The sequence below is a fragment of the Aquarana catesbeiana genome, linkage group LG01 (assembly GCF_042186555.1).
Source record: "Aquarana catesbeiana isolate 2022-GZ linkage group LG01, ASM4218655v1, whole genome shotgun sequence".
In the NCBI taxonomy this organism is placed as follows: domain Eukaryota; kingdom Metazoa; phylum Chordata; class Amphibia; order Anura; family Ranidae; genus Aquarana; species Aquarana catesbeiana.
This window is the reverse complement of record NC_133324.1, coordinates 797,294,650-797,322,115: the sequence shown is the minus strand read 5'-3', so window position 1 is coordinate 797,322,115 and position 27,466 is coordinate 797,294,650. Positions and strand designations below refer to the sequence as shown.

Below are 27,466 nucleotides of genomic sequence, written 5' to 3'. Positions count from 1 at the left end.
GACGTATCTCTCTTCACATCTTACTTGATATAAGCATACTCCAGCCTCTCAGCTATATGCTGATCCATGCAAGTTAATATCACTGGTTCCTGATAAGTGCACCATGTTAGCTTGAGTGATTAATACAGCTGTTCATTTGAAGTTCTCTACACAATTACTGCAACAGTCCTGACTCGGACATGCTCTGTGTGGACTATTTACCTGCTTAAATCACTCCATCTGCTCCAGTCACTCCACTTGGTTTTGCATGTGTGTGTGTGTGTGTGGGGCATGGTATTTGGCGCCTTAGTATGACAACGCTGTCAACATTTTATTAGTAGAGTGTTTTTAATAGGGTATCCTGGGGGGTTATTCCAATAGCATAGTGGAATCTCACCCCTAGTGTTACTGTTTACATCACCCAATTATTTAAATAAAGGTTGTTTTTATATAATTGTATTTTTGATATAGCGTGGTTGATCCCCATTACTGCTATCTTTAGGGAGACATCTCTTTGTCTCTGGTCCTTGGTTTTGCAATTATGGTTTACAGTTGTAGAGGGGTCCCATCTATTTGATGAATTGGTGTAGATATATTTACCTACCTACTACCATTGGTCAGTGAGTCCTTTGCTTTATTTTATTTGACTATTTTATATATTTTATATTTTATTTACACTGTGGTTTAAAGTGGTTGTACACCCTGTACAACCACGTTTACCTACAGTAAGCCTATATTAAGGCTTACCTGTAGGTGCTGGAAATATCTCCTAAACCTCCACAGTTTAGGAGATATTTACAATAAATTGCCAATGTCTATGGTGCATGCGCACTTTAGAAAGGGCAGATCGTGCCGTTTCTAATAGGGGTCATGCCGTGACTGGCGGCTCCCGCGCACATGCACGGGAGTGAGGTCACGCGAATTTGGCCAGTCACAGAGCCGGAGTTCGCGGCCCTGGAAGGAAGAGGGGCAAAGATGGACGCTCCCTGCTAGTGGGGACAGTGGTGACATCGCAGGCTTCAGTTTCAGGTAAGTGACACATAATGGGCTACTATGAGGTGCATAGTAGCCCATTATGCATTACCTTTGCAGGGAAATAAAGAGGAAATAAAACCCACCAGGGTTTACTTCCTCTTTAACAACCACTTTAAGAAGAACTCCATAGAAACGACACTGTAGAAGGGATTTCTATGGAGTTGCTGAGCTCCCTCTTGGGACACAGTGTGGAGCACACAGAATGACAGAGTCAGGCTCTCTGTATAGTCCTAGCAGGTCAGTACAATAAATAAGACAATATGCATCTTATCTCCCCTTACTCCTCTCATGTGTTCCGCGACTCCTCCCCCTACATCGTCACTGGAGGCGGAGCCCAAGATAATGTCATCGCAAAAAAAAAAAACAGGAGCCGCCTGTCACGTGGTATTCGGCGAGCCCCTCCCCCTCCAGCCGATGCGGAGTGCGTCACTTGGTTGGGAGTTGGCAGAGCGGTTAGTAGCGGGCTACTGGAAGGACGAAGGATGGCGGAGGCGCCGGGGGCAGATAATAGAGGTAAGGTACTCAGGACTATTAGTGACCGCCCCCTGCTGGTGTATTGCAGTGTATACCATCATCACCCATCATTTCTTATTAATGTGGGGGGGGAGAACACAGGACATTGACCCAGCTTCAGGAACACCCTGACCATTAGATGGCCTATGGCTGCATTGCACTCAATGGGGGGAATGTATAAAGGGGGGTCTCAGACACCCCTTAGAATTCTGCACCCAAAGTGGCAATGTGTGTGCCCGGTCCATGTACCTGTGTCAGGTAGGTACCAGTGTAGTAGCTCTGCATTTAGGGCACATTGATTGTGCTATCATTGCAGAGAGCGCTGTGCTGCAGTTGTGACTCCCCGTGCGCATGCACAGCAGTGTTGTCATCACGGCCCGACCATTCAAACGTCTGGAGAGTGCAAACCCGGAAGGAAGATAGAAGCAGAGGTGACAGCACACTACAGAAGCGCGCCATTTAAAGGGTAAGCTTGTCATTCTATGCTAGTATGTGGTGCATGCCTGCACATTATGGCATGAGCCTGCAGGGAAAAGTAAAATGTACTGTCGCTATAAGAATGTGTAGCTGCCATAGCAACAGATCCTGAACATGGCTGTAGTAAGACCTACCTGAGTTTGCCGCACATGTCAGTAATGTTGCTGACTCTAGGGCAAATACTTGCTTGAATTAGGTGCAGGTAGTTCTTAAAGCAGAAATACATGACATTTTTTTTCTCCTATGTAGTGGGGCTGTGCAAGTGTAAGGCTATACTTACCTGATCCTCCAGAAAACGACGCTCTCCCACATTCAGCAGTGGACTGTTCCTGCTGTCTTCACATCCACAGCTAGCCTATGGGCATGATGATGCCAGGAACAGTCCATTCACAAGACCGCTAGTGTGAGAGTGGGGCGAGGAGCGGTGGGGAACGGTCTTGCACTTGGAGGATCAGTGGATTAGGTAAGTATAGCTCTGCTCTGAAATCCCCTAGATGAAAGCGAGCAATTAAACCATTAAACCAGTTAAAGCGAAGTTCCACTCAAAAGTGGGACTTCCGCTTTAAGCACTCCTCACCCCCTGACATGCCACATTTGGCATGTCACTTTTTTTTTTTGGGGGGGGGGGGGTACTTAGTTTAGAGTGGGACTTCCTGTCCCACTTCCTTCTTCCTGCGCTTGGCCGCCTAGGCAACTCTTCTTCTCCCCCTAGGTGGCCTCTCCCTGCCAGCAATCTTCTGGGACACGTGACAGGTCCCAGAAGATTGCCTGGCCACTAGCAGAGCGCAGCGTGACTCGCGCATGTGCAGTGCACACCGGCCATGAAGCCGAAAGCTGTCATGGCCAGGTGCCCACAGTGGCTATGACAGCGCCGGCGGAGAGGAGCGAGGCTCCGGACGCCCGCATCGCTGGACCATGGGACAGGTGAGTGTCTGTTTATTAAAAGTCAGCAGCTACACTTTTTGCAGTTGCTGACTTTTAATAAGCTAAAAAAATGTGTGAAACTCCACTTTAAACATTTTTTGCCTGGAGTTTTTCTTTAAGGGGGACTATCACCAGGAAAATTAGGGCTCTTTTGAATGCCCCTGAATGTTGGGTCCAACTCCTAAAACTGATGATCCCTTGTCAGACATCCTCCCCCACGCTCTATATTATTCAATTTTTTTATCTGCTCTGCCTTCCATTATAGTCATCAGGCCATTCACATAATGCACTGGGTCCACTCCTCGTAGTGGGCGGCCCTAAGGCCCCTTTCACACTGGGGCGGGAGGTGCTTCAGTGGTAAAGCGCCGCTATTATTAGCGGCGTTTTAGCGGCGGTATTCGGCCACTAGCGGGGCAGTTTTACCCCCCGCTAGCGACCGAGAAAGGGTTAAAAACCACCGCAAAGCGTCTCTGCAGAGGCCCCTTGCTGGCGGTATAGCCACGCTGCCCCATTGATTTCAATGGGCAGGAGCGGTGTATACACCGCTCCTTCACTGCTCCAAAGATACTGCTCGCAGGACTTTTTTTCCTGTCCTGCCAGTGCACCGCTCCAGTGTGAAAGCCCTTGGGGCTTTCACATTGGAGACAAAGCAGCGGCTGTTTCGGGTCGGTTTGCAGTCGCTATTTTTAGCGCAATAGCACCAGCAAACCGCCTCAGTGTGAAAGGGGTCTAAAGGAAGTCAGCGCTGATCTTTGCAGCATTATAGGGCGTACACACGGTCGGACTTTGTTCGGACATTCCGACAACAAAATCCTAGGATTTTTTCTGACGGATGTTGGCTCAAACTTGTTTTGTCTACACTCGGTCGCACAAAGTTGTCGGAAAATCCGATCGTTCTAAACGCGGTGACGTAAAACACGTACGTCGGGACTATAAACGGGGCAGTGGCCAATAGCTTTCATCTCTTTATTTATTCTGAGCATGCGTGGCACTTTGTCCATCGGATTTGTGTACACACGATCGGAATTTCCGACAACGGATTTTGTTGTCGGAAAATTTTATCTCCTGCTCTCCAACTTTGTGTGTCGGAAAATCCGATGGAAAATGTCCGATGGAGCCCACACACGGTCGGAATTTCCGACAACACGCTCCGATCGGACATTTTCCATCGGAAAATCCGACCGTGTGTACGGGGCATTACACTGTGATTAGTGGATGCCAGGGTCTCTGATGCTATGCAATCACAGGGGGAAATTTATTCATTTTGTCACATGGCAAAGCTGTGCTACACAGGAGCAGTGTGACAGATCATGCAACAGTTTTATTACAAGGTTATAGCCTGAATCGTACAATCCCTCTTTTGATCGCTCTAAATTAAACCCCATAACCCTCAATACTATTCTTCACAAATACGAAATTCTGGAACTAAACACCCGAAATGCTCTCCTCTCCTCCAACAACCATTGGATCCCTCACCAACATCTTCTCCCCAGCTTCTCACAGGTGCCAGGGTATGATTGGCAGCTTCTTCTAGGTGCTAGGATTTGATTGGCTGGTGTAGGATGACTTAACTCCTGCGCATACGCATGGGAGTCACTTATCCTGGCACACAGGCTCTGACCGCACTGAGAATGTGCCCTGAGCTGCACATGCATAGTTCATCATACGGTGAGGGAAAAAAGGATTTGATCGCCTGCTGATTTTGTATGTTTGCCCACTGACAAAGAAATGATCAGTCTATAATTTTAATGATAGGTTTATTTTACCAGTGAGCGACAGAATAACAACAAAAAAATCCAGAAAAACGCATTTCAAAAAAGTTCTAAATTGATTTGCATTTTAATGAGTGAAATAAGTATTTGACCCCTTCACAGAATATGACTTAGTACTTGGTGGCAAAACCCTTGTTGGCAATCACAGAGATCAGACGTTTCTTGTAGTTGGCCACCAGGTTTGCACACATCTCAGGAGGGATTTTGTCTCACTCCTCTTTGCAGAACCTCTCTAAGTCATTAAAGCAGAAGTCCAGCCTGAGCTTGTTTGGCTTCTCCTATGGGTCACAGGAGTGCAATTCATTTTGCACTCCTGTGACTTGTTTTCAGGTCTGAAGTCCGTTCTCTGCTGACGTCACAGGAATCAGTCCAGGCACCGCGTCATCACGACAATAAAGTCTGGATCCGCCAGGTGCCTGGACTGATGCCTGTCTCAATCTCTCAGCGAGCCACTGTGAGCCTGAGACAGTCGCTCCCCGCCCCTCCACAGTTTAGCGCTCCAATGAGCATGGAGGAGCAGAGAGGAGAGCTGCTGACTGACAGGCAGCAGCTCTCCGCTTGGGGAGCTGAGAGAACCGAGCCATCTGCGGTGTTCAATGGCTCATTTCTCAGTGCAGAGACACCGGGGGACAGATGCAGCATTGGTCCTATGCTGCGTCCACCTAGGTAAGAATAATGGGTAAATAAAAAACAATACAAAAAAACAACATACTTCTCTTTAAAGGTTTCGAGGCTGACGTGTAGTAACTCGAACCTTCAGCTCCCTCCGCATATTTTCTGTGGGATTAAAGTGGTTGTAAACCCTGTTACACCACTTGTACCTACAGGTAAGCCTATAATGGGGCTTACCTGTAGGCACTGTAAATATTATTTACCATATACGCTTGCGCTGATGTCATTGGCGCATGCGCACTGAAGAAATGGCTTGATCGTGTCGTTTCTAAAGGGCATGTGCTGTGACCGATGGCTCCCACGCGCTCCGGGAGAAACGTCGCTGGTCACATCGGTGTACAGGGACCGCTGCAACAGCTTTGATTGATCTAATGTAAGTATTTCATAATGAGCTAGTATGCAATGCATACTAGCTTAGTATGCCTTTGTCTTGCAGGTTGGTTTTTTATTTAAATTTTTTCATATGGTTGTTACAACCACTTTAAGGATAGCCATCCACGACCCATTTTCAATGTCCTGGCTGAGGGATGGAGGTCCTCACCCAAGATTTGACAGTACATGGCCCCCTCCATCCTCCCTTTGATGCGGTGAAGTTGTCCTGTCCCCTTAGTAGAAAAACACCTCAAAGCATAAATGTTTCCACCTCCATGTTTGACGGTGGGGATGGTGTTCTTGGGGTCATAGGCAGCATTCCTCCTCCAAACACAGCGAGTTGAGTTGATGGCAAAGAGCTTGATTTTGGTCTCATCTGACCACAACACTTTCACCCAGTTCTCTGAATCATTCAGATGTTCATTAGCAAACTTCAGACGGGCCTGTATATGTGCTTTCTTGAGCAGGGGGACCTTGCAGGGGCTGCAGGATTTCAGTCCTTCACGGCGTAGTGTGTTACCAATTGTTTTCTTGGTGACTATGGTCCCAGCTGTCTTGAGATCATTGACAAGATTTTCCTGTGTAGTTCTGGGCTGATTCCTCACCGTTCTCATGATCATTGAAACTCTACGAGGTGAGATCGTGCATGGAGCCCCAGACCGAGGAAGATTAATTCCGCGTACACACGACCGCTTTTGTCGTCGGAATAAACTCCGAAGGTTTCTACGACGACTCTGACGGAATTCCATTCAAGCGGTCTTGCCTACACACGGTCAACCCAAAGTCTGACCAAAGTCCGACTGTCCAGAACGCAGTGACGTACAACACGTACGACGGGACTAGAAAAAGGAAGTTCAATAGCCAGTAGGCAATAGCTTCCGTCTCATACTTGCTTCAGAGCATGCGTCGTTTTTGTTCCGTCTGAACAGCATACAGACGAGCGGTTTTCCCGATAGGAATTGGTTCCGTCGGAAATATTTAGAACATGTTCTATTTCTAGGTCCGTCAGAAAAAAAAGTCCCATGAGGCACACACACTATCGGAATAGACGATGAAAAGCTTCCGTCGGACTTTTTCTGTCGGACATTCCGCTCGTGTGTACATGGCTTGACAGTTATTTTGTGTTTCTTACATTTGTGAATAATCTCACCAACTGTTGTAACCCTCTCACCAAACTGCTTGGAAATGGTCTTGCAGCCCATTTCAGCCTTGTGTAGGTCCCTGACATCCTTGGACAGCTCTTTGGTCTTGGCCATGGTGGAGAGATTGGAATCTGATTGCTTCTGTGGACAGGTGTCTTTTATACAGGTAACAAGCTGAGATCAGGAGCACTCCCTTTAAGAGAGTGCTCTAATCTCAGCTCGTTACCTGTATAGAAGGCACCTGGGAGCCAGAAATCTTGCTGATTTGATAGGGGATCAAATACTTATTTCACTCATTAAAATGCAAATCAATTTATAACTTTTTTGAAATGCGTTTTTCTGGATTTTTTTTGTTGTTATTCTGTCTCTCACTGTTAAAATAAACCTACTATTAAAATTGTAGACTGATCATTTCTTTGTCAGTGGGCAAACATACAAAATCATCAGAGGTTCAAATACTTTTTCCCCTCACTGAAATTTTGCCGGCTTAGAGGTGTGTATAGATATGACATTTTCACTTTGTAGTAAACAGCATTTGAAATATTTTACAGGTTAATGGCTTTACATACTTTTTAACTAATCTTTTTTATTTACAGAGAACGTCTTCCAAATTGTGCAGGAGTTGAACAGAAACTCTTATGTCACCTTAGAGGTATATATTTTGTGTCATGATCTAATTTAGGGCAGACCTCCATCCTGCCTGATTCTCTACAACTATTTGAGACATTGCAAAGATGAGCTATTTCACCCTTTAAAGTTCTTCAGCAACAAGAATAACTGTGAGCTACTGCTTGGCTTTTCAGCTGAGATTCCTGTGTACCAGCACAAGTGAATTCTCCATACATTATTATGGGAAATTTAAAGTGGAACTAAAATCTCCTCTCTTTTATACCCCTTTCACACGAGGGCGTTTTACAGGTGCTATAGCATTAAAAATAGCGCCTGCAATCCACCCTCAAACAGCTGGTCCATTTTCACACTGGAGCGGTGCGCTGGCAGCACATCAGGAAAAGTCCTGCCAGCAGCTTCTTTGGAGCGGTGAAGGAGCGGTGTGTTTACCGCTCCTCCACCGCTGCTCGTCATTGAAATCAATGGGGCAGCGCTGGGATACCGCCGGCAAGACGCCGCTACTGCTGCGCATTGCGGGTGGTTTTAACCCTTTCTCGGCCGCTAGTGGGCGATAAAAGCTCCCCGCTATCGGCTGAAATGCGCCGCAAATTCGCCGGTATAACGCTGCTAAAAATAGCGGCGTTTTACCGCCGACGCTACGGGCGGCTCGGTGTGAAAGGTGGCTAACAAATACCTTCACTCATTTTTTCTCCCTATTGGTATGGTAAAATTTCCATTGGAAGTGTTTTATTATATCTGTGCATAAAATAGCTTTTTGATTTTGCTAGAAACCTTGTGACCTGAACTTTCTGTGCTCTCTGTCTGTGCACAAGAAGGTGTTATGGGGATGAAGAAAGATCTGTGTACTTTGAAGGCCATACAGAATTAAAATGATATTAAAGGCAGATAAAAAAAAAATATAATAACAAACATGTTATACTTTTACCTACTCTGTGTAATGGTTTTGCACAGAGCAGCCCCAATACTCCTCTTCTCGGGTACCCCACCAATGCTCCTGGCCCCTCCTTCCTGTTGTCTTCCCCCTATAGCAAGTGGCTTGAATTTAGTATATTAGCTCTAAGAACGTGGGTTAAGTGCTAGTCTGGATTCTCATATTTTTTGGAGACTATATTGTGTATATTATAATATAATGGTAAACAGACAAATGAATGGACACTAACAAATATTAAAGTGCAAAGTTGTATATAAAGTGCAAAAAGTTGATAACTAATCAAGTTCAAGTAAATGTGAAAAGGAGTCCACTCTACAGATCCCAGTAGCGTCTCCTACATAGTGATATGGTGTGAGAATCTTGGCACTGTCCCACGTTATAATTTCTGTTTATATCAGCTTATATAACTCAGTGCCCCTGGTATTTGAGTCCACATTCTCTGGTAAGCATGATTACCTTTCTTTGGTGGTGGATAATCACACTCTGGTGATTTTCATTGAATGTGAACATATGGACACCCTGGGTTGCTATCCACAGTGATCCACTGGGATCTGTAGAGTGGACTCCTGTTCATATTTACTTGAACAACTTTATGCACTTTATATACAACTTTGCACTTTGATGTTTGTTAGTGTCCATTCATTTGGACTTTTGGCATATACAGTATATTCACATCATCTTGTTTGCATTTACAAGGTTTGCACTTGGTATGTTTTATATAGCGCAGCACTTGTTTATTTATTTCATCATATAAATAAGCTTATTCACTCAAAACATTTTTTTTTTTTTAAATGAATGTCTGTTGACCATTATATTATAATATAAACAGCGCAGCACTTGTTTATTTATTTGGTTTGTTACACAAAGTTTCGTCAATTGCAGGGCTAGCAGTTTTGAGTTCTAGATTAATAGCGCAGTATTAATTGGATTTATATGATGGCCCTTTTTCGTGTCTTGATAATTAAAGATTGGTTTTCTGCAATGATCTTAAAATTTTTAAACTGAATTTCTCAGATTCGTTCACAAGTTGCTGATATTTTGGATCAAAGTATCAGTGAAATTGAACATTTTCGAAGTCATCTTTTAACAGCTCATAAGACTAGTGCAATACAAGAAGAAAATCAGGTATGTCAAGTTACCAAAATAATTCATATATTGTTTCAGTTTTGTTTTGTTTTGCATGTAAAGTTTTTAAACAGTCTTCCATCAAAAAAAGAGAGGTATTCCTCAGCTTAAAGCCCATCTCTGAGGAAAGAAAAGAGTGCTTCCTTCCAGTGGGGCTGTTTCTGAACCAGAAAGGCTTAATGCTCATTTAGGTCTAGGGGCACCTAAAAGCAGTTTTACTTACACAATCCCCTGGCAGCCAGTGCTCTGTTTTCCTCCCCTATGCTTTGGCAAAATACTGTCCCTCCACATTCTCATGTTCAATGCAGGGCTATGGGCTCTATATTGATCTTGATGACATCAGAGGGCATCTGACTGCAAGGTCTTACAACCCAGGGGAGTCTGCCGAAGCAGGGAATCGGATAGGTAAAACTGCTTTTTGTGGCCCCATGGACCTAAATGAGTGTTTAACCTTTTCTTTAAAATAAGTCTAGCACAAGCAATTCAAACTTTTTATTGTAGCTTACAATTATTACATACTGAAAGTTATTCTTTTTAAACCCCTTTCACACTGAGGCATTTTTCAGGTGTTTTAGCGGTAGAAATAGCCTCTAAAAAGTGCCTGAAAACTGCCTCCCATTCTTTGCAGTGTGTGCTTTCACACTGGGGCGGTGCGCTTGCGAGACGTCCTGCAAGCAGCATCTTTGGGGTGGGTTGGGGGCGCTGTAAATAGTGCTCCCAAAAAGCCCCTGCCCATTGCAATAAATGGGCAGCGCTTTGAAAGCGCTGCAAAACTGGACTTTTTACCTTTTTTTTAAGGTAAAAGCCACCCCGCTAGCGGCCGGAAAGCACCACTAAAAAGCACGGAAAAAATTACTGGTGCTTTAGTGCTGTTTTAGCGGTGCTGTAGTGTGAAAGGGGTCTTAGTGAAACTAACAGACGCGAGTAGAGGAGAGCCGATCGGCTGCTCTCCTGACAGGGGGGTCTGTGCTGATTGTTTATCAGCGCAGCCCCCCCTCGAATGCCCACCTGGGACCACCAGGATGCTACCAGGACCACCAGGGATTGCCACCACACTGAACCACCAGGTATGCTACCTTAGACCACCAGGGAAATTCCAATCAGTGCCCAGGCAGCTGCCAATCAGTGCCCATCCCCAATGCCTGCCAGTGACATCAGTGATGCCTATCAATGCCATCTATCAGTGCCACGTATCAGTGCCCAGGCCTGCCGCCTATCAGTGCCACCCATAAGTACCCATCAGTGCAACCTTTCAGTGCCCATCAGTGTCGCCTATCAGTGCCACCCATCAGTGCCGAGTATCAATGCCCATCAGTGCTGAATATCAGTGCTACCCATCAGTGCCGCCTACCAGTGCCCATCATCAATGCCCATCAGTGCCACCTCATCAGTGCCACCTTATCAGTGCCCGTCAGTGCTGCCTTATCAGTGCCCGTCAATGAAGGAGAAAACGTACTTGTTTACAAAATTTTAAAACAGAAACAAAAGAAAAACTTTTTCTTTTTTCAAAATTTTTTGTTTAGCAAAAAATAAAAAATGCAGAGGTGATTAAATACCACCAAAAGAAAGCTCCATTTGTGGGAACAAAATGATAAAAATTCTGTTTGGGTACAGTGTAGCATGACTGCGCAATTGTCATTTAAATAGCGACAGCGCTGAAAGCTGAAAATTGGCTTGGGCAGGAAGGGGGTGTAAGTGCCCAGTATTGAAGTAGTTAAGCAACGGTTGTCTTAAGGGAATACCTCATATCAAAACCATCAATAAACACATGTAGACAGCTGAACTTTTATTTAACTTCTGATTTAATTTGCCCCTGGGAGTCTAATTGTTAAAAGTAATTGGTGGGGCTCACTGACCAATAAGTAGGAAGGAGGAGTGGGACTTATCTTGAATTTTACAAACAGATTTTTGTGTAAATTTCCCCTTATCTCATGATCTACTGTTCATTTATTTTAAGTTTATTTTAGGGACTCTAGTGAAAAAGAATAACGTTTATAAATGTATCTCCCAAAAGCAGACACGTAGGCCCTTTAACAGGAATGCAGACTTCCTATGTTCTACAACATAGTCCCCCCACCCCACAGTCCAACATACTTACTGGAAAGTGAATAGGTGCAGCATTGAACTGTGGGATACCATTGCTCTTACTTGGGGCTACTGATGAGATATTTTTGTGTACGAATTTGGTTTCTTGGTTTGAATCCCAACCAGGGCACCTGCATGGAGTTTGCTTATTCTCCCGATACTTTTGTGGGTTTCCTCTGGGTACTCTGAATTTATCTCATAATCCAAAGACTGGCTGGTAGCTTAATTTTCCCCTAAAATTGTTCCTTGTATGTGTAAGTATGCATGTGAGATAGAGGCCTAATGCCGCGTACACATGAGCAGACTTTTCGACCGGACTGGTCCGGCGGACAATTCGAACGTGTGTGGGCTTCATCGGACCTGCAGCGGACTTTTTCGGTCGAAATTCTGACGGACTTTAGATTTGGAACATGTTTCAAATCTTTACGTCGGAACTCCGCCAGACCCAGTTCCTATTGAAAAGTCAGCTCGTCTGTATGCTAGTCCGACGGATGAAAACCGACGCTGGGGCAGCTATTGGCCACTGGCTATCAACTACCTTATTTTAGTCCGGTCATCCGTCTGACTTTTGTGTGATCGTGTGTAGGCAAGTCTGTTCGTTGGGAAAGTCCGTTGGAAGTCGGTCGGATAGTCCGTCAGACCAGTCCGGTCGAAAAGTCTGCTCGTGTGTACGCGGCATTAGATTGTAAGCTCCTTGAGGGCTGAGACCGACGTGAATGTACAATATTTAAAGCATGTGTAAATTGTCAGTGCTATATAGATACTTGTAATAATACATATATACAGCGGGGGCGGAAAGTATTCAGACCCCCTTAAATTTATCACTCTTTGTTATATTGCACCCATTTGCTAAAATCATTTCAGTTCATTTTTTCCTCATTAATGTACACACAGCACCCCATATTGACAGAAAAACACAGAATTGTTGACATTTTTTGTGGATTTATTAAAAAGAAAAACTGAAATATCACATGGTCCTAAGTATTCAGACCCTTTGCTGTGACACTCATATATTTAACTCAGGTGCTGTCCATTTCTTCTGATCATCCTTGAGATGGTTCTACACCTTCATTTGAGTCCAGCTGTATTTGATTATACTGATTGGACTTGATTAGGAAAGCCACACACCTGTCTATATAAGACCTTACAGCTCACAGTGCATGTCAGAGCAAATGAGAATCATGAGGTCAAAGGAACTGCCTGAAGAGCTCAGAGACAGAATTGTGGCAAGGCACAGATCTGGCCAAGGTTACAAAAAAATTTCTGCTGCACTTAATGTTCCTAAGAGCACAGTGGCCTCCATAATCCTTAAATGGAAGACGTTTGGGATGACCAGAACCCTTCCTAGAGCTGGCCTTCCGGCCAAACCGAGCTATCGGGGGAGAAGAGCCTTGGTGAGAGAGGTAAAGAAGAACCCAAAGATCACTGTGGCTGAGCTCCAGAGATGCAGTTGGGAGATGGGAGAAAGTTGTAGAAAGTCAACCATCACTGCAGCCCTCCACCAGTCGGGGCTTTATGGCAGAGTGGCCCGACGGAAGCCTCTCCTCAGTGCAAGACGCATGGAGTTTGCTAAAAAAAACACCTGAAGGACTCCAAGATGGTGAGAAATGAGATTCTCTGGTCTGATGAGACCAAGATAGAACTTTCATCATCTGTCCAATACAGTCCCGACAGTGAAGCATGGTGGTGGCAGCATCATGCTGTGGGGGGGTGTTTTTCAGCTGCAGGGACAGGACGACTGGTTGCAATCGAGGGAAAGATAAATGCGCCCCAAGTACAGGAATATCCTGGACGAAAACCTTCTCCAGAGTGCTCAGGACCTCAGACTGGGCCGAAGGATTACCTTCCAACAAGACAATGACCTACTAAGCACACAGCTAAAATAACGAAGGAGTGGCTTCACAACAACACTCTGTTCTTGAATGGCCCAGCCAGAGCCCTGACTTAAACCTAATTGAGCATCTCTGGAGAGACTTAAAAATGGCTGTCCACCAACGTTTACCATCCAACCCGACAGAACTGGAGAGGATCTGCAAGGAGGAATGGCAGATGATCCCCAAATCCAGGTGTGAAAAACTTGTTGCATCTTTCCCAAAAAGACTCATGGCTGTATTAGATCAAAAGGGTGCTTCTACTAAATACTAGGGCTGCAACTAACGATTATTTTCATAATTGATTAGTTGGCCGATTATTATTTTGATTAATCGGTTAATAACCTTTAACCACTTGAGCCCCGGACCATTATGCTGCCTAAGGACCAGAGGTCTTTTTCCAATTTGGCACTGCGTCGCTTTAACTGCTAATTGCGCGGTCATGCAATGCTGTACCCAAACGAAATTTGCGTCCTTTTCTTCCCACAAATAGAGCTTTCTTTTGATGGTATTTGATCACCTCTGCGGTTTTTATTTTTTGCGCTATAAACGGAAAAAGACCGAAAATTTTGAAAAAAATGATATTTTCTACTTTTTGTTATAAAAAAAATCCAATAAACTAAATTTTAGTCATACATTTAGGCCAAAATGTATTCGGCCACATGTCTTTGGTAAAAAAAATGTCAATAAGCGTATATTTATTGGTTTGCGCAAAAGTTATAGCGTCTACAAACTAGGGTACATTTTCTGGAATTTACACAGCTTTTAGTTTATGACTGCCTATGTCATTTCTTGAGGTGCTAAAATGGCAGGGCAGTACAAAACCCCCACAAATGACCCCATTTTGGAAAGTAGACACCCCAAGGAAATTGCTGAGAGGCATGTTGAACCCATTGAATATTTATTTTTTTTGTCCCAAGTGATTGAAAAATGACAAAAAAAAAAAAAAAAAAAAATATTTACAAAAAGTTGTCACTAAATGATATATTGCTCACACAGGCCATGGGCCTATGTGGAATTGCACCCCAAAATACATTCAGCTGCTTCTCCTGAGTACGGGGATACCACATGTGTGGGACTTTTTGGGAGCCTAGCCGTGTACGGGGCCCCGAAAACCAATCACCGCCTTCAGGATTTCTAAGGGTGTAAATTTTTGCTTTCACTCTTCACTGCCTATCACAGTTTCGGAGGCCATGGAATGCCCAGGTGGCACAAAACCCCCCAAAATGACCCCATTTTGGAAAGTAGACACCCCAAGCTATTTGCTGAGAGGCATGGTGAGTATTTTGCAGCTCTCATTTGTTTTTGAAAATGAAGAAAGACAAGAAAAAACATTTTTTTTTTTCTTTTTTCAATTTTCAAAACTTTGTGACAAAAAGTGAGGTCTGCAAAATACTCACTATACCTCTCAGCAAATAGCTTGGGGTGTCTACTTTCCAAAATGGGGTCATTTGGGGGGGTTTTGTGCCACCTGGGCATTCCATGGCCTCCGAAACTGTGATAGGCAGTGAAGAGTGAAATCAAAAATTCACGCCCTTAGAAAGCCTGAAGGCGGTGCTTGGTTTTCGGGGTCCCGTACGCGGCTAGGCTCCCAAAAAGTCTCACACATGTGGTATCCCCGTACTCAGGAGAAGCAGCAGAATGTATTTTGGGGTGTAATTTCACATATTCCCATGGCATGTTTGAGCAATATATCATTTAGTGACAACTTTGTGCAAAAAAAAAAAAAAAAAAATTGTCTCTTTCCCGCAACTTGTGTCGCAATATAAAATATTCCATGGACTCGACATGCCTCTCAGCAAATAGCTTGGGGTGTCTACTTTCCAAAATGGGGTCATTTGGGGGGGTTTTGAACTGTCCTGGCATTTTATGCACAACATTTAGAAGCTTATGTCACACATCACCCACTCTTCTAAACACTTGAAGACAAAGCCCTTTCTGACACTTATTGTTTACATGAAAAAGTTTTTTTTTTTTGCAAAAAAATTACTTTGAACCCCCAAACATTATATATTTTTTTAAAGCAAATGCCCTACAGATTAAAATGGTGGGTGTTTCATTTTTTTTTTTCACACAGTAATTGCGCAGCGATTTTTCAAACGCATTTTTTGGGGAAAAAACACACTTTTTTAAATTTTAATGCACTAAAACACACTATATTGCCCAAATGTTTGATGAAATAAAAAAGATGATCTTAGGCCGAGTACATGGATACCAAACATGACATGCTTTAAAATTGCGCACAAACGTGCAGTGGCAACAAAATAAATACATGTTTAAAAGCCTTCAAAAGCCTTTACAGGTTACCACTTTAGATTTACAGAGGAGGTCTACTGGAAAAATTACTGCACTCGATCTGGCCTTCGCTGTGATACCTCACATGCATGGTGCAATTGCTGTTTACATATGACGCCAGACCGCCGCTTGCGTTCGCCTTAGCGCGAGAGCAGGGGGCGACAGGGGTGCTTTTTTTTTTTTTTTTTTTTTTTCTTTATTATTTTTTTGCTTTTTTAATCTTACTTTTAAACTGTTCCTTTCATATTTTTTTTTTTAATCATTTTTATTGTTATCTCGGGGAATGTAAATATCCCCTATGATAGCAATAGGTAGTGACAGGTACTCTTTTTTGAAAAAATTGTGGTCTATTAGACCCTAGATCTCTCCTCTGCCCTCAAAGCATCTGACCACACCAAGATCGGTGTGATAAAATGCTTCCCCAATTTCCCAATGCTGCTATTTACATCCGGCGAAATCTAAGTCATGAAATACTCGTAGCTTCCGGTTTCTTAAGCCATAGAGATGTTTGGAGCCACTCTGGTCTCTGATCAGCTCTATGGTCAGCTGGCTGAATCACCGGCTGCATTCTCAGGTTCCCTGTTGAGACAGGAGAGCCAGAGAAAAACACGGAAGACGGTGGGGGTGGGGGGGGCATTCCCTCCCACGGCTTGTAAAGGCAGTCTAGAGGCTAATTAGCCGCTAGGATTGCTTTTACATGAAAGCCGACCGCTGGCTGAAAAGAATGATACCAAGATGATACCTAAACCTGCAAGCATCATTCTGGTATAACCACTCAAAGTCGTGAATGGCGTACCTGAAGACAAAAAAATGGTTAACAATGGTTAACAATAAAGCACAGTAAACAGTAAAGTATAAATAATTACACACCTGAAAAACAAACATGATAAAACATAATAACAATAACAATAAAACATTGCAGAATAGAATACAGTAAAAAAGAGCAGAACAATAGAGAGAGAGAATAGAGAGAGAGAGAGAACAATAAAACGACAACTATTTTTTTTTTATTTCATATTTTTTTTTTTTTTTACACTTTTTTTGTAACTAACTTTTATAACGGTAACCGGTTCCAGGTTCGGGTCTCTCAAAATGCGATGGCATCTTGGGAGACCCTGTGAAAGTGTGCCTAGTCTGTGCAATGCTGTACTCTACGCTAATACTCAACTAGTGAATGGTAGCGTTCAAAACATTCACCAATGCAAAGACCAGGATTGTCAGGACAGGAGGGACAATAATAGCGGGTGTCACGCCTATATCCGCGCTTGCTGCAGACACAACATCTTTTTTGGGGGGTTCGCTGGGTAGGGGTACTCGGGAGGACATAAAGAAAATGCCTCTCATGCAGCCGACTGCATTTGGTTGGGGATGTGAATGGGGGAAGTACGGGCGCTGCAGAAGCGGTGGGTTCCCAATTAGGATTGGCGAATGCAGCAGGAAGGGCATTATGGGCACGACGGGCCTGTGTTTGTCTTTTTGGTGGCAGCGGGACACTACTTGTGCTTGCCACCTCACCAGCTTGAACTGCACTTATGGGACTCGCCACGTCACCACGTGTTACTGCAGTGCTGGTTTGACTACGACCGGGGTGTACTAGGCTGCTGGTGCTTGCCAGTTCCCCAAAACGCTACCAAAAAACTGTTAGCGATCGCAGGGATCAGGCCTGACTCTGCGAACGCTGCAGTTATGCGTTTAGTGTTTTGGAAGTGACAGTGATCGATACTGCACTTGTGTGGGATGGGCCGGGCGGAGGGGCAAAACGCAGGTGCTAGCAGGTATCTGGGCTGATCCCGCTAACACTGCGTTTTTGGGAACCCTAAACTGCTGGTGACGCTAGTATAGATCTGATCGGATCAGATATTGATCCGTTCAGATACTATACCACTAAGGGAGGTGTACGGTGCGTGCGTGGGTGTTAGCGGTACTGGCGCTAACCTGACGCTGCCTGGGGCTGGTGCTTGCCAGTTCACCAAAATGCTACCAAAAAAACTGTTAGCAATCGCAGGGATCAGGCCTGACTCTGCGAACGCTGCAGTTATGCGTTTAGTGCCTTGTAAGTGACAGTGATCGATCGATACTGCACTTGGGTGGGCTGGGCGGAGGGGCAAAACGCAGGTGCTAGCAGGTATCTGGGCTGATCCCGCTAACACTGCGTTTTTGGGAACCCTAAACTGCTGGGGACGCTAGTATAGATCTGATCGGATCAGATATTGATCCGATCAGATACTATACCACTAAGGGAGGCGCATGCTGTGTGCGTGGGTGTTAGCGGTACTGGCGCTAATCTGACGCTGCCTGGGGCGACGCATATCACCGCCGGGCGATCGGGGGGCTAAACCTTTATTCGGTAATAAACGGCGGGTGCCCTGACACTATAAAAAAAAAAAAAACTAACCAGCGTCAACCGTAACGGTTATACGGTGATCAGTGGTGAAAGGGTTAACTAGGGGGCAATCAAGGGGTTAAAACATTTATTAGGTGGTATATGGGGGTCCCTGACGCTATAAAACGCTGACGGCGAACCTAAATATTTACCTCACTAACTAGCGTCACCAGCGACACTAATACAGCGATCAGAAAAATGATCGCTTAGCGACACTGGTGACAGGGGGTGATCAAGGGGTTAAAACTTTATTAGGGGGGGTTAGGGGGGTACCCTAGACCTACAGGGGGGTAACAGTAACTGTGCTAACACAGTAACTGTCACAAACTGACACAGCAGTAATCAGAAAAAAAAAAAAAAAACTGCTGGTGTCAGTTTGTGACAGGGGGGGGTGATTGGGGGGGGATCGGGGTGTAATGTGTGCCTGGCATGTTCTACTGTGTGTGTGTGTGTTGGTGCACTCACTCACATGTCGTCTCTCCTCGGGCCGGAACGGAAACTACCGACCCGAGGGGAGATGACATCACTTCCTTTGCTGCTGTTTAGCATACAGCAGCAAAGGAGTGTTCCCATTGGCCGGCGGCGATCGCGAGGGGGGGGCCACGAACGGATGGCCTCCCCCTCATCTCTGATCGCCGGGGGACAGAACGGGACCGCCTCGGGCGGCGGGGGGGGGTCCGATCGGACCCCCCAACCGCGGAAGGCAAATCACGTACCCTGTACGTGATTTTTCCTGTCCGTGCCGCCTTGCCGACGTACATCGGCGTGAGGCGGTCGTCAAGTGGTTAAAAAAAGTGTGGTGTATAATTTAGTTAATATGTAAGGTTTAAAAAAAGCAATTTATTCTTAAATATCTCTATGCAGTAGTAAATGTAAATAACCAACTATATGGTTAGGGAGCAAAATCTCTAATCCACTCTGAGAATAACAGATAGAAGAGATATACTGTATATACTATTAGAGGAGATATACTGTATATATACTATTAGAGGAGAGATAGTATATACAGTATATATCCTCTAACAGTATATTAAAGGGTGAATCTGGTAAATATCATCAGGCTCAGAGATCAAATTTTTTTTATTTTCATAAAACAAACAATATCTTCCGTCAAAAAAAATGTCATTTTAAGAACGTTCGTTCAATTTTCTAATCGTTAGTGGGGTCAAATGGACATTCATTTTCAACCACAGTGATGGGAAAATTTGGAAATAATAGAAAACTTCTTGGTCAAAGGAATTTTCAGACAGTGTATGTGGTTTTCGTTCAGAAGTTACATTCATTTTAAAAACAGACTGTTAAAAACAAGTGAAAATTTCATGAAATGAAAAATTCTTTCACTTAGCGAATGTACAAAGATTTTTCGTCTGAATATTCTCACTGAAAATTGATCCATGTGGCCAGCATAAGGCTCAGTACACACCTATGCAATTTGCTTTTGATCTGTTTCTGCAGTGCTTTTTGCTGTGCGTTTTGATTTTTTGCGCACATGATTTTGCATTTTTTTTTTTGACAATTTGTTGTTGGGCAGATTAAAAAACACAAATTGCTGCAAAAAAGCATTACATGTTTTTCTGAAGCTTCTCCATTGAAGTATATTGAACCAAAAAAGCACCGTTTTGTGTTAAAAAAAAAAGTCCCTGACCCTTTCCAAATATGCAGCGGCTGAAAAAAGCATAGTTACAGTAGCGATTATTTGCTCTTTTTGTATTATAAAGGGCTCATTTTAGTTTTTTAACCCTGTTATGTTACTGGCCGATTAATCGATTATGAAAATAGTAATCGATTAATTTAATCGATTAGTTGTCGATTAATCGATTAGTTGTTTCAGCCCTACTAAATACTGAGCAAAGGGTCTGAATACTTAGGACCATGTGATATTTCAGTTTTTCTTTTTTAATAAATCTGCAAAAATGTCAACAATTCTGTGTTTTTCTGTCAATATGGGGTGCTGTGTGTACATTAATGAGGAAAAAAATGAACTTAAATGAGTTTAGCAAATGGCTGCAATATAACAAAGAGTGAAAATTTAAGGGGGTCTGAATACTTTCCGTCCCCACTGTACGTGGCACTTTCAAAGCAAAAGGAAAGTGCTAGATTGTTTATATCTCAGGAACATGTTTATACTATTTTGAACTTTTGCAAAAAAGCTTATTAATATTTTTATATACCTCCCATTAATACCAACCAGTCCCACTCATGTAACCCTCTGGGCATCCAAACTCCGTCAATTTCTAGAAGACAGTCTCATTATTTAGCTATACCAAGCCTACTTGTAACAAGATAACCTTTCACATGTTTCCACACATTCATGTTTATTAACTCTACAGGATTGGAGATGCTGAGAGGAACAAGCATGTAGCCTGACTGAAGCCATGTTTGAAATTCTCCAGCATATGTTCAGCCTACTTTCTTTTACTGAAACTGCCCACCTAAGAAAGTTACAGCCTTAGTTATTGAGTAATTGACAACAGCTCGATTGACCTGTAGAAGAGGGACCAGCAGACATAACCCAGCCCCACCTGAGCTGGCCTTGTGACTCAAAAAAGCTAAAACACAGATGTACAAATGTGAAAAAGCCGCCTTGAGGTACATAGTCCTCAAATCATTAAAATATAAGTTGACTTACAAAAAAAAAGTATTTGTTCTTTAGCAGGAGATTTAGAAGAATTTTTTTCTTTTATATTCAGTGTTTGTCTTCATTTTATTCTTTGTAATGTTTTGAACAGCTAAAAAGAATTTTGAATAAATAGGGGTTGATTTACCAAAGGCAAGTAGTCTATTTACTTTGCAAGGGAAATTTCACTTTGCAAGAGAACCTTCCCCTGGCTTTATGAATGTGGTGAAAAACTACTTTGCAAAGAATACCCAGTCACTTGAAAGGAAAAGGAGGACGCACCTGCTATTTTTGCTAGTGTCCTAAAGTTATGGACCTCTTTCCCTTCATGGAGACATCACTCTTAGCTTCCCCACTTTTATATTTTTTAAAATTATTTTATCTTTGAATTTTTTTCATCAATTCCCCACTGCCTTGTAATGCCACAAATGGAAGCAGTGCAACCTAGACCCCTCTCTGTGGGGATGGCCTGTAATGTTGCTGGATGCTGCGTGGTCACTCACTTTGGCACTTAGTGCAACACGTGTAGTCAGCCATAGGGTGCCATACAGGTTCAGGGCCGTGGTCCATCCCTATGGAACCCAGTCTCCAAAAGCATCTTTTGGGTTATGCCTACTGTGACTGGTAAAGCTTGGAATTTATGACGTGAACAGGTAAGACAGGGTCACCCTGCTTCTGTTAAACACAAGGTCATATTTAAATTGTAATCGCTACAGTGTAAACTTTTCCAATTTGATGTTAAAACCCAACCATGGATTACTAGGTGTAATATTGCACCACAGATCGCACATTTTGGGGTTTTTTTTGCTTGCACGTGTTTGTATAATAAAAGTCAATGGAACTTCACCTAATTCACTAAGCTAAGGAAAAATTCCCTTGCAAAATGAATAGCCTTTTTTTCTTCAGTAATTTAACCCCATTGTGTGTAGTAAAAATTGTATGACTAAGTTCCAATGTTTTTTGTATCATTTCAGAGTAATGACCTCATCTATGCTGCAGTCAAAGGGCAATGCACTGACAGTACTGAAGATGAAGATTGTGTAGGCAAACATAATTTATTGCATCAGGCAGTTGAATTCCCATTGATTGTAACCTCAGAACAGTTGAGTACACTGGATTCCATTGGACCATCATCAGACAGTGATCAGAATTCACCTATAAATGTGGACACACAGCAGAACTATAACCTGCAAAACACTAATACAGACTACTGCAAACCAGCAGACTCAAATGCTTCATTTGAAAGTGAGGAAGTTGACTGTTGGAGACAGTATTTATATTCTTCACTTAAAAAGGGGACTGAAGAAGTAGACTTTGAAAGTTTAAGCATATCTGATAGCACCTTTAATGTAAATGAAGGTGGTCTGCTGAGTAGTACGATGAAAAATAGTGAATTTGAAGACATTGTACAAGATGCCACACTACAATGCAGTACAGACCTTATACAACCCTGTGATCTCAATTACTTTAGTCCTGAGTATAAGGAAAATGAGTCAACACTAGAAAAAACAGAAGATAATAAGAACACATCTGATAAGGAAAATCTTGACAAATTGTGTAAAAGCATGCATGAAGGAACGACAGGGTTAAAAACTTTAATTGCAGATGAGGTGAAAATCCCAAACCACCTTGAAAGTAAGGCATTTCAGAAAATTTTAAGAGAACTGCATACTGATTCAGAGTTCTTAAGCTCTGAAAATCTGCAGTGCAGAGAACAAATCAACACGCTCAGGACCGAGAAATCCTCCCTTCATGTACAGTTATCCATAGCAGAGCAAAAAGCAGAGGTGTATCATCAGCAAGTAAAAGCTCTGACTGACAAATGTGAAGAACTTTTTAAGCAAAAGAAACAAATTCAGGATGAAAGCAACCATCTAATGTTTGAGAAGCAGTTACTGGCAAAAGAAATAGAGCTATTGAAAGAAGAAAAAAAGAACTTTCTTAAAGACTTAGCAGCAGCCAATACTGAAAAAGAAGAGCTCATAAAAAAGTTAGAGTCCTCACAGAAAACGGCTTTGTCTTACGCTAGAGAAAAAGAAGACTTACACCACTTATGGAACGAGACATTAATGGAAAATTACAACCTCAGGAGAGAAACAGATGAAAGTAGAGCCCAGAACCTAGAGGTAGGGCCAAAGATTTTTTTAAGCAGATTTTCAAACCTATAGGAAGGGTTTAGGAAGCCTATAATTTCAGGAGTCATTTTTGTTCCAGCCCAGAGTAATAGTTTACCTTGCTGCTATAAGGCAATGTGTAAGAAATGTCCGGGATTTTAAGGCCATTATTCTCTGCCAGTGATTCCTTGGAAATTTCCAGTCCAAGTCCCTTTCTCAAAGTTTCATTGTGTGCATTTTTCCCAGCTGGGCCCGTTTGTTGATGGGTAGGCATGTGGAGAAGAGTAACCCAGGGTACATCATGTGATCTTTCAGTGCAATTTCAAGTGCACTTTGCACTTGTAGTGCAAAGTGGATTTTCCTTTAGTAAATAATCCCCATGGTGTAGTTCGCCACACAAGATCACGGCGATCTTTCCCTGGAAGTGGGAGTAGATACCTGGATTTGACATTTCTAGGTGGAACTCCACTCTAAGTTCAGTCTCCAAGGAGAGGTGGGGAGAGGTGGGGTTTAGCTTGAAGTCTAGATGGTGGCATATAGACTGGTATGTGATCAGACTGCATTATAAAGCCATAGTCAGCCTTATCTTTCTGTTGCAGAATACATTGGTCCACAAGGAGCATATCAAGCCACTATTTTATACATCATGGGTTTGAGAGTAAAATGGTAATGTCACGTTCAGACCCATGCATCATAGAATTATTAGGATCTTAGTAAATTATGGAGAGTGTAGGTATGTCCTCTTCATTTGTTAGTGGAATCTAGAGTGCTATCTTTAACCCCTTTACACCAACAGTATGCATATTTGTGGCCACACTGGACTGGGCTTCTTTCTGTGGTGCCACATATATGCGTATATGTTTTTGTCTTGTCCGGGTCACCGGATCGCTATGATAGCCTCTGATTGGCTATCACAGTGATCAGTCACTCTGAAGCCCACCCCTGTGTTTTTCTCTATCTGTGAGGAAAGATACATTGGGGTTGATTTACTAAAGGCGAATCCACTTTGCACTACAAGTGCACTTGGAAGTGCAGTCACTTTAGATCTGAGGGGAAGATCTAACATTAGGGGAAGCTCTGCTGATTTTATCATCCAATCATGTACAAGCAAAAATGCTGTTTTTTTTATCTTGCATGTTCCCCTAAGATCTACAGCTACTGCATTTCCAAGTGCACTTGTAGTGCAAAGTTGGTTTGCCTTTAGTAAATAAACCCCATTGCATCTCTCTCTCTGACTGAATAAACAACTGTGTGTAAATAAAATAATAATAATATAAAATAAAGAAAAAATACCTAAATCAAGGTTTGATCTAGGTTAATGCCAGGGTTAGTATTTGGGTCAAGTAATGGTCAAAGATAAAAAAAAAAAAAAAACATTTTGTAAATTAATATTAGTGTCAGTATGTTTGTTTTAGGTAAGATAAAGAAAAAAACAAAATGTGCACTATTGTTTCTGGGCTGTACTATGGGTACAAACAATAAATACCATAAACATATGTGGTATAGCTGTGATCATCAGGAGCAGGAGAATTTATTTTGAGTTGTTCTTTGGTGGTAGGTTATGGCAGTAACAAGAAATATACTGCTACATTTTTTAAAAGTATATTTTTTACTATTGTAATAGTAGTATTGTATTGTAGTGTGATTGTTAATTCTCTGACCTAGAATCATATACCTGCCTCCATTATCACACTCAGTAAAAAGTGGTTGGTGAGCTATGGTATAACATGCAAGTTAGCAGTAGGAGAAATTGCAATGCTTGACTGGGTAAGGATGGGTTTTCTGGATGCGTGTCATGTCATATTTCTGTGTGTTTGCTTCTCTTCATAGAATGGAACATTTAAATGGACTATTGAGGCCTTTTACATTTAAAGAAGTTGATTTTAAGAGCCGTCTAGGATTCATGAGGATGCTTGGAGTAGCCTAACATAACTGAGAAGGAATGGTGCCTAAGGTTTGACTTAAAGAATATCTGTGCAACATTAAAGGCATCAAAGGTACAAATAACATGTCATATACTTTAAGTAAAGTACAATAAGAGACAAAAATGCCCTTGTGAAGTAAAGAGCAAAAATATTCAAACAGAGCTTGAACTCTATTGCCAAAACATTTAGTGAACAACTTTTAAAAGTTTAATATTTGTAGGAGTGGAAAGTGGAGCAGTGTCTGTAAGTTCTGGTCTTTTTTCATCACAATTATGATCCACAACAAAGTTAGCTATAACTGAGATACAGCAATATATTGTGATATTTATTGAAATCTAGTCCTGTGGTACACCTTTTGGAGGAAGTTTGGGGGAAGAAGTTAGAAGAATTCGTCATTCACGCCAAGTATTAATTGCTTCCTCAGGGAATTTTAAAGAAATTATGCAACTTTGGTCATTGACTAGTAATTTAGGCTAAAGCCCCGTTCACACGGGCCGAATGTCAGGCAGCAACCGGCCAACATTCAGCCCATGTGTACTGCAGTTGGTCCAAAAGCCGTCCTTGAAGGGGCATGACCTAAAAAGGTCTGCGGACCAGCTCCCGATCAGTGCTCTCGGCCAATGCACAAAAGATCCATGCTGCTCACAGGTGAGCCGGCTCCAAAGGCATGATCTCACTGCGGTGTGTTCACCCAGTCACAGCTGAAGCAATATTGAAAGAAAAGTCCAGATGGCTGCACACCAAACTGGGATCCAAATGCCTTACTCGCAAAAGCCATACAAAATATTCCAAAAATATATATACAAGATAAAAACGTGAAATAGTACAGCCAGACCCAAATGACGATATAATCTATTATATACTCATACTTTATCCATCAATATGGGTTTAACCACTTAAGGGCCGAGCCTCTTTCTGAGATTTGTTTACAAGTTAAAAACTGTTTTTTTTGCTAGAAAATTACTTAGAACCCCCAAACATTATATATTTTTTTCTAACACCCTAGAGAATAAAATGGCGGTCATTGCAATACTTTCTGTCACACCGTATTTGCGCAGCAGTCTTACAAATGCACTTTTTTTACAAAAAATACACTTTTTTGAATTAAAAAATAAGACAGCAGTAAAGTTAGCCCAATTTTTTTTATATTGTGAAAGATAATGTTACGCCGAGTAAATTGATACCCAACATGTCACACTTCAAAATTGCAGCCGCTTGTAGAATGGCGACAAACTTTTACCCTTAAAAATCTCCATAGGTGATGTTTAAAAAATTCTACAGGTTGCATGTTTTGAGTTACAGAGGAGGTCTAGGGCTAGAATTATTGCTATCGCTTTACCGATCGTGGCGACACCTCGCATGTGTGGTTTGAACACCATTTTCATATGCGGGCGCTACTCACGTATGCGTTTGCTTCTGCATGTGAGCTTGCCGGGATGGGGCGCGTTTAAAACATTTTTTTTTCTTATTTATTTTACCTTTTATTTTTACACTGTTTTAAAAAAAAAATAAATTGTCACTTTTATTCCTATTACAAGGAATGTAAACATCCCTTGTAATAGAAAAAAGCATGACAGGACCTCTTAAATTTGAGATCTGGGGTCAAAAAGACCTCAGATCTCATATTTAAACTAAAATGCAGTAAAAAAAAATAAAAAATTGTCAATTAACCACTTCAGCCCCGGAGGATTTGGCCGCCTAAAGAACAGAGGACTTTTTCCAATTTGGCACTGCGTCGCTTTAACTGCTAATTGCGCGGTCATGCAATGCTGTACCCAAATGAAATTTGCGTCCTTTTCTTCCCACAAATAGAGCTTTCTTTTGATGGTATTTGATCACCTCTGCGTTTTTGAATTTTTTGCGCTATAAACGGAAAAAGACAGAAAATTTTGAAAAAAAATGATATTTTCTACTTTTTGTTTGCGCAAAAGTTATAGCGTCTACAAGCTAGGGTACATTTTCTGGAATTTACACAGCTTTTAGTTTATGACTGCCTATGTCATTTCTTGAGGTGCTAAAATGGCAGGGCAGTACAATCCCCCCCCCCCCCAAATGACCCCATTTTGGAAAGTAGACACCCCAAGGAAATTGCTGAGAGGCATGTTGAGCCCATTGAATATTATTTTTTTTTGTCCCAAGTGATTGAATAATGACAAAAAAAAAAAAAATTTACAAAAAGTTGTCACTAAATGATATATTGCTCACACAGGCCATGGGCATATGTGGAATTGCACCCCAAAATACATTCAGCTGCTTCTCCTGAGTACAGGGATACCACATGTGTGGGACTTTTTGGGAGGCTTGCCGCGTACGGGGCCCCGAAAACCAATCACCGCCATCAGGATTTCTAAGGGCGTAAATTTTTGATTTCACTCCTCACTACCTATCACAGTTTTGAAGGCCATAAAATGCCATTTTAGCGCTGCTGTACCGTCGTTCTTGCAGCGGTATTCGGCCGCTAGCGGTGCGGTTTTAACCCCCGCTGGCGGACGAAAAAGGGTTAAAATCCCTCGTACAGCGCGGCTATAGCCGCGGTATTGCCGCGGTATAGCTGCGCTGTCCCATTGATTTCAATGGGCAGGAGCGGTGAATACACCGCTCCTT

General features: G+C 42.6%; 1 protein-coding gene across 1 annotated transcript; it reads left to right on the top strand.

Moving 5' to 3' along the window:
* Positions 1 to 1,399: 1,399 nt before the first annotated feature.
* Positions 1,400 to 24,934, top strand: CCDC110 (coiled-coil domain containing 110). Its single transcript, XM_073612184.1, has 5 exons — positions 1,400 to 1,527; positions 7,483 to 7,538; positions 9,462 to 9,572; positions 21,798 to 22,949; positions 24,768 to 24,934. Exons 1-5 carry the CDS (start codon positions 1,497 to 1,499, stop codon positions 24,807 to 24,809), a joined length of 1,392 nt encoding a protein of 463 aa, XP_073468285.1. The 5' UTR covers positions 1,400 to 1,496; the 3' UTR covers positions 24,810 to 24,934.
* The last annotated feature ends 2,532 nt before the right edge of the window (positions 24,935 to 27,466 follow it).

Bases quoted from the DNA above. Each gene is read 5' to 3' on its own strand.
- CCDC110 (XM_073612184.1), top strand. From the start codon at position 1,497: ATGGCGGAGGCGCCGGGGGCAGATAATAGAG. The intron at 7,539-9,461 runs GTATATATTTTG...TGAATTTCTCAG, and splicing joins ACTCTTATGTCACCTTAGAG to ATTCGTTCACAAGTTGCTGA. The intron at 9,573-21,797 runs GTATGTCAAGTT...GTATCATTTCAG, and splicing joins CAATACAAGAAGAAAATCAG to AGTAATGACCTCATCTATGC.